Source organism: Cinclus cinclus, chromosome 9, assembly GCF_963662255.1.
Source record: "Cinclus cinclus chromosome 9, bCinCin1.1, whole genome shotgun sequence".
NCBI classification, from domain to species: Eukaryota; Metazoa; Chordata; class Aves; order Passeriformes; family Cinclidae; genus Cinclus; species Cinclus cinclus.
The window spans coordinates 22,378,360-22,391,666 of NC_085054.1; the positions used below are offsets into that span (position 1 = coordinate 22,378,360).

A 13,307-nucleotide genomic window follows, 5' to 3' on the forward strand; every position below is an offset into this window, starting at 1 on the left:
AGGGTCAGCCTCCCCCATGTTTGACAGTGCTCATCTTGCAGTCAGCAGCAAGGCAGGAGCAGGTGAACAAGAGAGACACACCAGACATGGAGAACTTACTTGTGTGTGACTCTTATTCACCAGTTCTCCTTGTGACATTTCATACAGTATCAGCTTATAAAATCCAGAGGTATCTAAAAGCATAGGGCAGGATGACAAGGTCAGCCTTTGATACAGCCTCTATTTCTGGGCCAACCTGTCTGCCACCATAACCCTGCACAAAGGCCATGCAGGGAGAATGACAGGAGGTTACTGCAGAGCTACACCAAGAATTGCAGACAACTTCCTCTGTAACCTCCCTCTGAGAAAAGGAGTGAACTCCCACATAGCATCTTACTCACCCCTGCTATGACAGAAACAAAGGAATGGCATCAATAGCTGCCAAGAGAGCATTTTACTCTCCCCAGAAATTAGATTAAAAGGTTATTAATAGTTGACACCAGGCAAAGTGACCAAACACAGGCCTACTGAGATGATGGGTACTTCCCAGGCATGGCCTTAGTTGCATGTGGATAACCAGCCATGGCAGTAAGGCCACAGAGGTAAAAGCAGGTGTGACCTCTAGACTGAGCAGACCTTAGAAATTACAATGCGATGGCTCGACATCAACATGCTGATGAAATGCATAAAAATCTCCTTATCACAGCTGTGAGGAAAACAGTTATCATTCCCACTCACCTGTTGACAAGACAGAGTGGAGCCAGGGGAATTAACAATAATTGGAAAATACAAAAAGGATGTGCCTAAACCTACAGCCACAAAGTTCTTTTATATCAAGTGTTGTAGCAGTCATTTTTCCCTTGTCAGAAGCAACAGGCTTAACCCCATGGTCAATATTAATGTGAGGGGAATACACAGTCTAATGAGAATTGCACTCATCCCATTCACAGGACCCTGGCAGATCAAACAAGAGCCATTTCCTGCTTCTCCGGTAACATCTATTCTTAAAAGCCTGAGGCAATTTTCCAGTCACAGACATTGGTACCAATAAACAACACAACTTTAACTGAAATAGTTTTTGAAATTTACCCAAAAGGGATTTTAAGAGCTGATAATGGGATCTTCAATTACTGTTTCCAGATACACTTTATAATAGTGTTTATTGAACTTGTTTCATTCAGACCAAAATACTGAACAAAGTAAAGCTACCTCGTTTACTGCTTTAACATTTAATCACAGTTTAGAGTCACCTGAACTGTATGCATTCAACAGACAATGAGTTCTATTGCTTACTGATGTACAGCAGAGAAATGCAATCAATTTATATTGTGTCTATTAGTGTGCTTTTGAGAAGGATACTATAAATCACACCTACTGCTGTGGGCAGACTTGTTGCATTTCTGTTCCTACTGTTGTAGGAAAATGCTGAAAGTAGAAAAAGCACAGCTGAAACTAACAACAAGGAGGTAAACGAGACACTGTACAACAACAAAAATGGGAAAGCCAGACTGCATGGCACTGTCTTGGAAGAAACTGGGCTGGTTTCTTTTTATAGGGTACGTCTCAGTGCATTAGAGAACTGTGCAGCTATACAAGAAAAGAAAGAGCCTCATGGAATTTAACAGCTGCAGTGAAAGATCTCAGTGGGTTTAAGAAAGAAAGCATCAAGTATTTCAACTCAAGGTGAGATTATACTAAGGCAATGCAAAGGTAACAGAGTCCTAACTACAGTGTAAAAACCCAACTTTAGTATTAAATATATTTCCCGCAGGGTTTCTCCACACCTCAAACACATTTCATCTCCAATAAAATTAAAACACAAATTTAAAACTACACGGACACATGTTACAATTCTGGAAAAGAAACTTCAGCTTAAAAGCTCTTTCAGCAGGTATCACATATTTATCAAACTAACTACTGTGCCACTTTAAGGCTCTGGCAGATTTATGCAGGTGTTAAGAAAGAGAAATTCAATTTATTTCAGACTACTAGGCTGAAATATTTCTTACCTGGTAACAACAGAAACGCCATTCAATAAGAAAACCCCTCACCTTCTGAAGTTCTCCATCTCAAACCATATGCTTATATGACAGATTAAAGTTTCCTCACAATTTCAGTTAGGAATAGTGAGACCATTGCTCTCCTGATTACAAAGGTCAATTTACAGATTACCACCAACTTTTATATTTCATTCTTTACATCATGCAAAGAAAATAGTTTGAAATGTAAAGAAAGATATGTAGAAATGTCTAGGTAAATCCTCTCAGTTCAGGAATTACACATATATAAAAGATGTATGCTGTAGTATATATTCTTACATTGATCTGTCTATATCTGAAAGACAGAATGTTAGAGCCCAAAATATTATTCTCCAGTCATCTTCTTCACTTGGTTCTAACATTTCTTCCCATCACCATTTGCCATGTCCTGTTTAATTGTGTTCAAATTAAGAAAAAAGGTTCCAAATCCTTCAAACAATACAGAATCCCTAGGCAGCACAAGATTATCCAGCTTCCTGTTCCATTATTTGTTTAAGCAGGATAAGAAAAAATACACTCATTTAGGGAGAAAGTCTGTTTGTGTAAGCAAATATCCTAATATTCTACTAAAAAAATCAGCAAAAATAACCTCTAATATTCATCATAACAAACATAATGTTTTAAAATAAAACAAAATATTTAAGTGACACATTCTCTTCCTAGCATCTGGCCTACACTAAAATAAAACCACAGCCTGATGAGGCCAGCAGGAGTTTTCCTCACTGGAATAACAGGGCTAACCAAGTAGCCATTAATGAAAAATGATATTTAAGTTTGCCTTCAAACAGTTTAGCCAATGTGCAGACAGCCTTAAAAAGAGTGTAATGCTGATTTAGAGGGCCTTCACCTTTATCTAAATCAGAGGGGCAGACATAAAGAGACAAACAACTTTAATTCAAAGAACTTGCGTCCCTCTGGTTCTCGATAGACCTGAGCACGCTCGACTGCAAACAGCAGTGGAAGAAAAAGAATGGATTAATTTGAAGATAGTGGACTTCAGGGATCCTGACTAATAAAATAGTTTTTCTTTTCAGAAACATGGTAGAAATGAATCAGACTCCTGCAGTTCCACAGGAATAATGAAGAGCTCTCCTGAAAAGATCTGAATATGCATCAGTTACAATTTTATGAAGGTACTGGGAGCATCACTCTGGAGACTGGCTCCCCCTCATCCCTTCTTTTCTTAACCATGGCTCCATCACCTTCAAAGTTAATTTCACAGGTTTCTAGCTATTGCAGCAATAACACTATTCTAAAATCAGGACCTCAGGAAATTCTTCCTTAAACAAAGATTAATATAAAACAGAGCAAAATATTCTAACCAGGAATACTCATGGGGGTGGATTTATTTTGTGTATATTACTCCAGGAGTCTCATCAGAATAAGTAAAATTGAAAACAAGGATCAACAAAGAGGAACAGTAGAAAATGAAAAAAAAATATCCTTAGCATTTTTAATAGAGAATTTCAGAATTAACTGAACATTTTATGGTTTTTTAAATTCTTTTTTGAATTCTGCAGAGAATTAATGTGAATTTTTCCAAACACAAATAATAGAGGAGAACATATTTTATTATTTCTATCAGTGGTTTTTAGAGTGTTGCCTAGAAACCCAGATTTAAATCAGAAGAGCAGCGTGGCAAACACTGAGGAAATAAGAAAAAAAAAAACAAACAAAAAAATGGCCAAAGCAGAAAACCCTAAAAACCCTGAGAAACATAACCAATGAAAAATATAAACCTCCAGGTTTTTTTACCATATTAAACTGAACTTGAGCTTTTAACAATTCAGTGGTCTAAGGGAAGGAGTTAGTATTCAGTCTTGATGGAAAATATACATGAAATTCCATTGTCTCTTTTGATTTTTTGGACTGTTTTGTTTGTGTTCACATGACAAAAGCAATGAAAAATTTGTTTGATATACAAGACCTCATCGTGCATCATGAAAACAATAAATAACTCAAATCCTTGCTATTATCATATGAATGGTTTGTGTTAATCCCTGTTCTAAGATGGTTCTATTGTAAATGGAGCTCTGTTCTAGCCCAAAGCTCTGGACCAGGCAATGCAGGAAGAGATTTGAAGCAGGTCCAAGCAGGATGAGCTTGCCCAAAGCTGCCAAAAGGCTTCACTTTTTCTTCTTCTCTTTATTCAGATTGATCAAACCCATTCTTGTTTACAAGGCACAAACAGCCACATACTGGCTTATCAGTGGCATGCACTTCTTGAGAAGTGAAACCCTACACTTAGAAAATTATTGGGAATCCTAACAAATGCAAAATCCCTAGAAAAGAAAATTTTCATCATCCCAAAAAATGATGGCATAAGCCTTTTAAGTATTCCAACAAACATTTAGCCAAGCGCTTGTGGTGTTTACAGAATTTCAGAGAGGGAGCAGGTTTTGCCTTAGATTAGACCCATCCAAGTTATCAACAGGTCTGGACAATGTTTCTGCACCAAAGAGTGTTTCTCCCATATTTTGAATACAGTTTACTCACAGTACATACCTGGAAAACTGTTCCTGCAGCCCCCGCATCTGAGCTCTGCTCCGCTCCGACTCCAGGGTCACCTCCCGTAATCTTTTTTCACTCTCAAGTCTCAAATGTCTTTCTTCCTCCAGCTCATGTATCAGCTTCTCACGCTGAAATACCACAAAAATTTATTTGTTAATTTTACACATAAACCGTACTTTTAGGAAAACAATGAGATTTTATTTGGGAAAAATAATTTTAAAAAATCAAAATAATTAACCTATTAATCCAGTGCCATAATTTTTGTGCAGCAATGTTACAGAGGGAAGAATTTTTTCAGAACATCCCATCACACTGAGCTACCCTTCCTCAGCTTACTCATGGATGTCAGCATATTGAAAAACACCCATCCTCTCCTTCAAAATGCTTTTCCTTCACCTCCATTCAAAATAAATACAAAAATTATATTTGAGACCTGTGACCTGTCTTGCTAGAATGCAGACATGGGAAGTATGAAACAAATCAAGAGGTCAACTTGTCACCCATCCCTGAATGTTTCAACCTGACAAGGAGGAAAAGAACCTGAATCTGCAGCCACTGGTTTTCTTTTTTTGGCTGAGAGGAGGAGCCCTATCAGTAGAACAGAGTTTATTTGAATTTACTTTGTGAAATGCTGTCACAATGAATGTGCTTTAAAAACTGAGTGCAAATCAAACTAATATGAGAGCGATAAAGGTGTCATTAATATTACTAACAGCTCCCAAAGGCAAGTAAGATATGGGTTTTGCTAATTCTTAAAACAAAGGATCCAAAAAGCCAACCCACAACACACAGCACTACCTGGATTAATCTACATATTTCATGGCCTCACCCTTTTTTTTAAAAAAAAAAAAAAAAGAAAACATCACATAAAGGATACCTAAAGATTTTTAAATCCTATTTCAGTAGTGGCTAAGTATAATTTAAGAGGAGTAGAAATATTAACCTAAAGTGATTTAAAATGTTATTGCAATTAAAAGAATGTATTTACAGCCTTTTCTATGTGACCCTGTTAAACAGAAATTAAATTAAATTTTATCATAGTGAATTTAAATGAGAAAAAAAATCAATAAAACCCCCAAAGATTTTACATGACACTACATTATTCTCTGTCAGTGATGGGGTTTCCATGTCTAGGAACAGGTTAGGTCATGGTAAAGCTACAGGGAGTTTCCCACCCATCTGCTTTGTGCCTGTGGTGCAGGGAGATTTGCAGCCTGTCAGACAGCCTGACATAGTTCCATATCTGACCTAAATTTTCATGACATACCTGCAAAAATGTATATAAAAATTATCCATACAGTTTCATTAGTAAATAACAAAGGTATCTTAGAGATAAGCCATTAAATGGGGGAGACAGGCTATTTGTACAAATCTCACAGCTATAAATCTTACTGGATAATAATTTACAATAGCAGTAACCAGGGGACCAAAAATATGAACATTGCCAAGTGGAAAACGGATCTTAAAGACAGTGATAAATAAGCAGATGCCACAAAGGGAGGCTGCAAAGGTTTAAATGAAATATCTATATGCTCATGAAAAAATAGGAGGAATTACTCAGAGAACGGAGGGGTTCTGTCTGGTTGGCCATATGTAATTCCAGGAAAATGGAAAACTGCACAACAAGAAACAAATTACTGGCAAATTTCTAGAACACTGTTCTAACTAAATTATCAAATCACTGTCCTTAGTGTTACACAGCCCTGTCCTACCAGGTGCTGAGCAATCCTGAGTTTCTGCCACAGGAGGATGGGCAGAGAGTTCAGCACCAGGCGGAAGACAGACAGCAACTGGCTCACAGAGGATAACTGAGGTTAATGATATGGGAAGAATATTCACAGCAGTCAGTATTGCTTCGGGTTAGATCCCATCAATGCCAACTTCAAAATGATCCTGCTCCAGGAACTCTTGCTGAATGCTTTCAGCATCTTCTCTTGTAGGGAAGTTTCACTGCTGCTAAAGGGGCATCTAGGACCTCCCACGCCAGTGGGCAACAAGGAAAATGACATAAGTATATATTTACCACCGGAGTGGCCAAGGCTGACCCAAGGCTGTGCCTGAGTTACCTGACACAGTAAAGCTTAACTACAACAATGGACTGTAAACCAGAGATTCAGCCATGCCTTCAAGGCTTATTCAGCGTCACAACAGCCACAATGATCTTATTCTGATACAGAAACTAATTCTGCATGTCTACTGTGGTGACCATGCTCTGGTCCTCAAATAAATCTTTCTACACTACGTACATAGCCAGATCTCCATGGGTAGGACAGACAAAAAGTGACACCCTAAAAGCAGATGAGTCTCCTGTTCTCCATCTTGCTGCCAAGGTGCTCTGCATGTTGCTCACAGCTCCACTGCCTGTCCTACAGAAGGACTGTGCTGAACCTACAGGCACAGCCATGCTCCAGCTCATCACCCACCCACACCTACTGGTAGAGAAGTGCACACACAGCACAGATTCACCCAAACTTCTACCTCCAGGTCAAAGAACTGTGCAGGCTGTTTCTAGGTTTCATTTACCTCTTGCTGATGGATTAAAGAATGCTGTTGCTGCCATTTACTTCTTCTATTCACATGGGGAAGGCTACATTACCATCTTGCACAAAAAGATCAGCACATCCACATGGGGACTGTTTTCTTAAGAAGAAAAAACGTAGGAATTACCTTAAGAAAAGTATTCTTGAAACCCCTAAATATTAGGAACTTCTAGAATGAGCTAAATGTCCAGTTCTAATTCAGCTACCTCACAGGCAAGAATTACAACACATTATCAGTTATATGAGCATGTACTGTTACTGCACAAAACTCCTGCTCCTTTCAGGTTTAGGGATGAACAACAAACCAGTTACAAGGCTACAAGACCAGAAACAGCAGCACTGACCTATGGCACTGAAATTCTGGCCCTCTTCCCAGCTACCTAAACCCTCCTGTATGAATGGGGCCAAGACTTGCCCACAGGACAGCTGCACAGCAACAACACCACCAGCCCTCACTGCCAGGATTCTTCACAAGAATTTATTGGCAACCTTGCAGCATTTCTGCCATTTCTTGCAGGCAGAAAGCAGATCTGCTTTCAGCCAGATCACAGACAATAAATACTGTGAAGTGGGGAGAAAAAGGTGTAAGAGACCACCCACACTTGGGAAGTTTTCAGTCTGCAGGAAACAAAACACCCAAGTATACTACACACAGAAAGTAGCTCCCAGCAGTAGTGACCTTATCCACCAGAAAAGAGAACTAGATTTTTATTCAAACCCAGAAAATCCATAATGAAGTGTCAGAAGAGAGAAGTGAGCCTAGCGTACAGAAAGGCCAGGATTAAATGGAGATTTTTTAGATTTTTTTTGTTTCCTGGAAGAAGAAAACATATCTCTGAACTTTACAGGAATTTTGTGCTGACATAATGTGCTTCATAAGCTTCTCTGTGCTAACCCCAGTTTATTCCTGTGCAAAAAAAAAATGTGTGAGAAGAAATAAACAGAACTAGTTAAAGGTTTTATAGTGAACATAAGCTTAATACAAAGTAATAGAATTAGCATGCTATGTGAAGAAAATGTTGAATAAAAAAAGTATCATGTAAAATGCTTCAGTTCATTTTAACACAAGAAAAATCATTGCCATATTCCAATCAAGTTATGTATTCCCACTTGCCAATTCCTCTTTAATTGCAGATTCTTCTCTCCACGAGCTCTGCTCAAACTATTTTTCCCTGCTTCCTCTCCTTGCCTTCTGCAGCACAGCTGTACCCTTCCCTTCTTAGAAGCATAACCTTTACTTGATTCTTGCTTCCCCTTTTCAGCCTCCCCAGAGAGCCTGACTTTCATCACATCACCCAGTCAAATTCCCGGTAACTTTCCAAACAGGCAAAAAATTCATGTGAACAAACTAGAGTGAAAGACAGTGTTATCAAACTCAACTGATACTTTTGTGTAAGTACTGGAATATTTTAACATGGAACAAAGTTTCAAGGGTTGCTCATTATGCTCCTGAGCCAGCGCCTGCACTTCAGCAAGCTCCTTTTTGTGTAGCTGTAGAAATGTTCGTGTCAAAATGTTTCATTCCTCACCCAGGCAGGGACATGTACCACACGTCAAGTCATCTCCTAAAAGTTAAGGAAGGAATCCAATCTGAGCTACTCACGATCAAAACAAAACACATAGAAACTATTTATAACTAGATTGGAAGTAACGCATGTGTTTGACAGAAAAATGTGATTTGTTCCTCAGCACTTGAAGAGACCAAGAGACACCATTTATTCTCAGAGTTACTGGTTAATAGCTGTGCTCTAGGTCTAAGAACTAACCCTGTGCAGCCATACAAGCGTCTCCCAAGAGGAGCTCAACCATTTGTGTCTCCCTTAATTACTTTGGGATGCGTCACTAAGGTCAGCACCCAGTCCTTTCAGGTTCTACCAAAGTGCAAATGCCTGGGAAGCACGAGCTGGCTGGGGCAGGTGGCAGCCTGGAAGGCAGACAGCAGCACATGGTGCTGCAGGGTGAGGGATGCACAACAGGTCCTTTGCTTCTGAGCAGCCTGGCACCAGCATACAGGGAAAGTGTGGCACAGCAAGGTTTGGCACGGAAGTGCTGATGTCTTACCTCTTTTTCATTCCTGGGCTACTTCATTGTTAACTTTAAATCTAGATGGGATGACACTAAGGCTTTCCAAGTCAGGGACATGGAGTTTTACCTCCTTTACCTGTTACTGCTGGCAAAATCATCAAATGTCTCATCAGGGTGGCAGGACCAACTTCATTAAAGTACTTCTCAGAGAAGTACTCGGTGATTTCTCCCCATGAGGGTCAAGCATTTTAGCAGCTCAAGCAGAATTCTCATTCCAAAACTCTCCATTTCCTTGTCTTTATCTTGGTGCATGAATTTTTTTGTAATTTTTTTCTCCCCCAGGTCCTGCTGAGGATGAGGATAAGGAGTAAAGCTGACACAAGGCTGAAGTCAGCCTATCACATCAGAGCATTTTCTTTTTTAACTTGCTAATTTATCTTTCTCATAAAAAAATCATACCATCATAATCAATAATTGTATCTATATGTTAAAGAAAAACATGGCTGTGTGTCAAGATGACAAACTAAAGATGACTGCAAGTGAAGAATTAGAAGCGTGGGGCACACACACACACCCCACACAGGCTGTTCAGGGCATTGCTATCCATCAGGGACAGCCCAACACTTATCAGGAACTGCTCCCTCCCCCTTCTGTTTAGCTTATCCTTGGGTCTCACAAAAAACAACACTTCAGAACAACAACATATAACCTGACTGATTGGCTCAAATATCAAATATATCCTAAGAGGGGCTCACATGCAATCTCATCTCATCATTGAGGTTATATTATGAGTAGGGGAAAGAGCTACTGATTAAGTAGAAATAACAATTCTCTAGTCTTGAACTTGTTCTTTGCTTCCCCTGTGCATAGCAAGAAAGGGTTTACTATGGCGCTGCTAATTATGCAAATATGGGACCAATATTTTGTCAAAAAAAAAGTCTACATGAGAATATTTAGCACAGGCTTAATGTTGCCCAAAATCAGGCTAATAACCTTCACATTAAATTTTTAACAACTACTTTAAAGCATTTGCTAAAGAGGGTCACAATTTCTGTGTAATTAATATTGATTTCAAACAGATACTTTGCAATGAATGATGGGAAGAAGAGATTAAAATATTTTTTGGTTTAGAGTTTGAAGTACCATTAAGTCATTGCTAACCCAAACTGAGTCTTTACGTATTTATTTTTAATGCATTTTCTAATGCTGTGCTTCCGATACCTTGCCATAAAAGTCATAATTTAACAGACTCATAGCCTGGTTTACAACACAACATCCCACAAGCCAGAGAGAATGTAGAGTAGACAACAACAGCTGAATGAAGCAAACAAATAGCAGCTACTAGAAGCACACTAAAATTAGTTTTTGTAGCAAGTCAATGCCCAATACTCTTATGAATAAATATGCACTCATTCAAAGTATTCAAGCCCACTATTTTATCACCACTGTACGCCCTTTTGAAAGACTGCTACAGGCAGGAGCCATAGAACAGCCTGGGACAAGACATGGAGAGGGATGACGAAGCACTTCCATTTCTCAATAATTAATTATGAAATATTAATTGAAATAGAAACTGGAATTTGCAACTTGGTCTCCCAATTGGTTTAACAAAGTAACTCATTCTTTCTAATGCAATGAATATTTAATTCTCCCAACAAAATGCCTGATGATCAAAAAGTATTTGTTCAAGTGCTGCAAAATATACCCGAGCCCCAGCTGCTCATGGCCCAAGCAGCTGGGGAAAGGGAAGTACAAATGTTCTCTGTGTTACAGGTATTTTGTGAGAGCCTGTGTCTGGGCCTTGCAAATCAAACAGATCAAGGAGCCCAAGGTGGTTTGCACTCATCTCTCTCACACAGATGGTGGGTGGAATCTCTTTGGTGAGATTTTCACCTCTCTCCAGAGGCAGGTGGACCTGCTTGTCCCCCTCCTGCAAAGCCCAATGCTCTCTCCCCAGACTCCTCAGGTGCAACCTGGTCCCAAATCCAGCACACAGGATATTACAGTCCTCTATCTGAACCTATTTCACTCACAAAAGACAGGAAAGAAATGTGATTAAAAACCAGAGAGCATATATCATTTTTTATTTCATCATGAATTGCACTGGGTACGGTATTTTTGTTCAAATTAAAATGAGTCAAACTTCAGTGTCCTTTGTTTGCTACTCATCGATCCCTGTTAAACCAAATGTTTCTCATTCTGTAATCAATACTTCTCTGCAAAAATAAACCCAGGCACTGACAAACAACTTTGCAGAACATTGCAGCATTCCTTGTAGTGGACTTAGTCAGCATGAACAAACATTCCCCCAAAGAATGGGGAGAAAAGAAGTGTACTTCTTATTGTGCTTATTACAATTTTTACAGGCTGCTTACAGCTGAATCATTTTAGTGAGAAAAGATTTATTAAACTAACCAGCTATTGAAAGCAGGGCTTTCCAACAGTGACAGTTAATATGCCTTTGTCCCTGGTACCTTTGCCAGCTACACTGGGAATACTGACAAATACACTGAAACACCCAAGCCTTCCCAGGGATGAAGTTACAGGTGTATTTAAAGCACAGTGAAGCACTGAAGTAAAAACAGCAATAACATAAACACTTGGAGGGTTCATGGAGGGGGAGGTAGCTTTGCTTCCATGTATTTTCAAAATAAGAAAGTTAATTGTGAGGTTGTGTGGCTGCTTTGCAATCAAAATGAATTTTTGCATTTCACCTTTCACCTGACTTGCATTACACAGGCTAAAGAAGATTGGTTTATACGAAGCCTCTACTTTTTTCCCCAATTATTTTATCATGCAACTATTTTCCTTAAACTTCTTCCTGCTACAGCTTTACAACAGTCAGATATAAATACTATAAAAAGCAGTATCCTAATTTTAGGATGGTATCTTCTAGCTTTTTCATACCAGTAAGAAAAAATGGTTCTCGAGAACAGCATTTTGCTCCCAAAATTACAGGCTGCCCAAAATGAACAGACGAAAAATCTGACACTAAATAATTTGGTTTAGAATTTTCTAAAAATGCCTTGAGGCCAGATAAAATTAAATAATTTGAAGCAAATCATTCATTTTCCACTATGAAATTTCTATGTGCTAGCACATCTGTGTTTTCAGCCTCATCCCAGACAAGCACATGTGTCCCATAACTTTCAGATGTAAACCCCAAGCTTTTCTTGCCTCTAAGATGAATAACAAAACAGAAAATGCTCTCTACTATTATTATTATTATTATCATTATTATCATTATTATTATTATTATTATTAATATTTTGGTGACAGTAATTTACACACTTCATATTGTTAGGTGATAATGCTGCTCCAGAGCCATTCAAGGAAATTAGAAACTGTTTCTTGGTATAGTTACTCCTTCTGAACAAAATAAGAAGCTAGCTTTCATTGTGCACTAGCTCAAAATTGCCACCATCTGGAAGGACAGCAACTTAATTTAGCATTATTTATACTGCATTGATATGGTTTTAATTGCATCTGTGCGACAGAATAACTGCTGTGCTGAAGCTCCTTTATCATTGCAAGCCTACAATTAATCTGAATTAGGCAGGCTATTACACCAGCAGTACTGTATATATAGTTGGAGTTGTGATAACATTTATTCTATAAAGGAAAAAAATTAAATAACTCATAAAACCTTTTGTCTTAGAGCTGGATAGTGAGCACCACTGTCTGCCCATCCCCTCCAGGAGATGTGGTGAACAGCCAGTGCTTCAAAAGGGAGCACTGATTGACCAGCAGCTCTTTATTTCTGTGAAATGCCCAAAACCAGGCCACAAAAAAAAATCAGAGTCACTTTGGGAAAAGAAATTAAATAGCAAAAAAATCCCCCTCATAGTCTTCCAGAAATGACCAGACTGCAGTGAACTCTGTGAATGTATCTCTCAGCTTTCAGCACCTGTCCTGGGGCCACAGCTGCAGACACAGCCCCTGACAGCAGCACATGCACAGCTGGAACACCTGCACCCCAGAAGCATCATTCCCTCAGCTTCCTAAAGCTCAGCTCTCAGTCAGATCTGCAAATTTGAATGTAGGCAAGTAACACAGACTTTAATAATCCTGGCTCCCTAATAAAACTGTTGCTATTTATTTGAAATTCACAATTAATAGCCCGGTTTTGAAGACTTGCTTCAGTTCTTAGCATAATTCATTTCTCCATTTTAAATGTTTCTTATAGTTGGACAGGTGTAGAGAGAACACTATT

General features: G+C 38.8%; 1 protein-coding gene across 1 annotated transcript in view; it reads right to left on the reverse strand.

Annotated features, from left to right (window-relative positions):
- NCKAP5 (NCK associated protein 5) overlaps positions 1 to 13,307 on the reverse strand; it is a 331,504-nt gene that overhangs the window by 167,564 nt on the left and 150,633 nt on the right. The window contains exon 4 of the mRNA XM_062498376.1: positions 4,524 to 4,657. Within this exon, the coding sequence (XP_062354360.1) occupies positions 4,524 to 4,657 (134 nt within the window). The remainder of the gene's footprint in view (positions 1 to 4,523; positions 4,658 to 13,307) is intronic.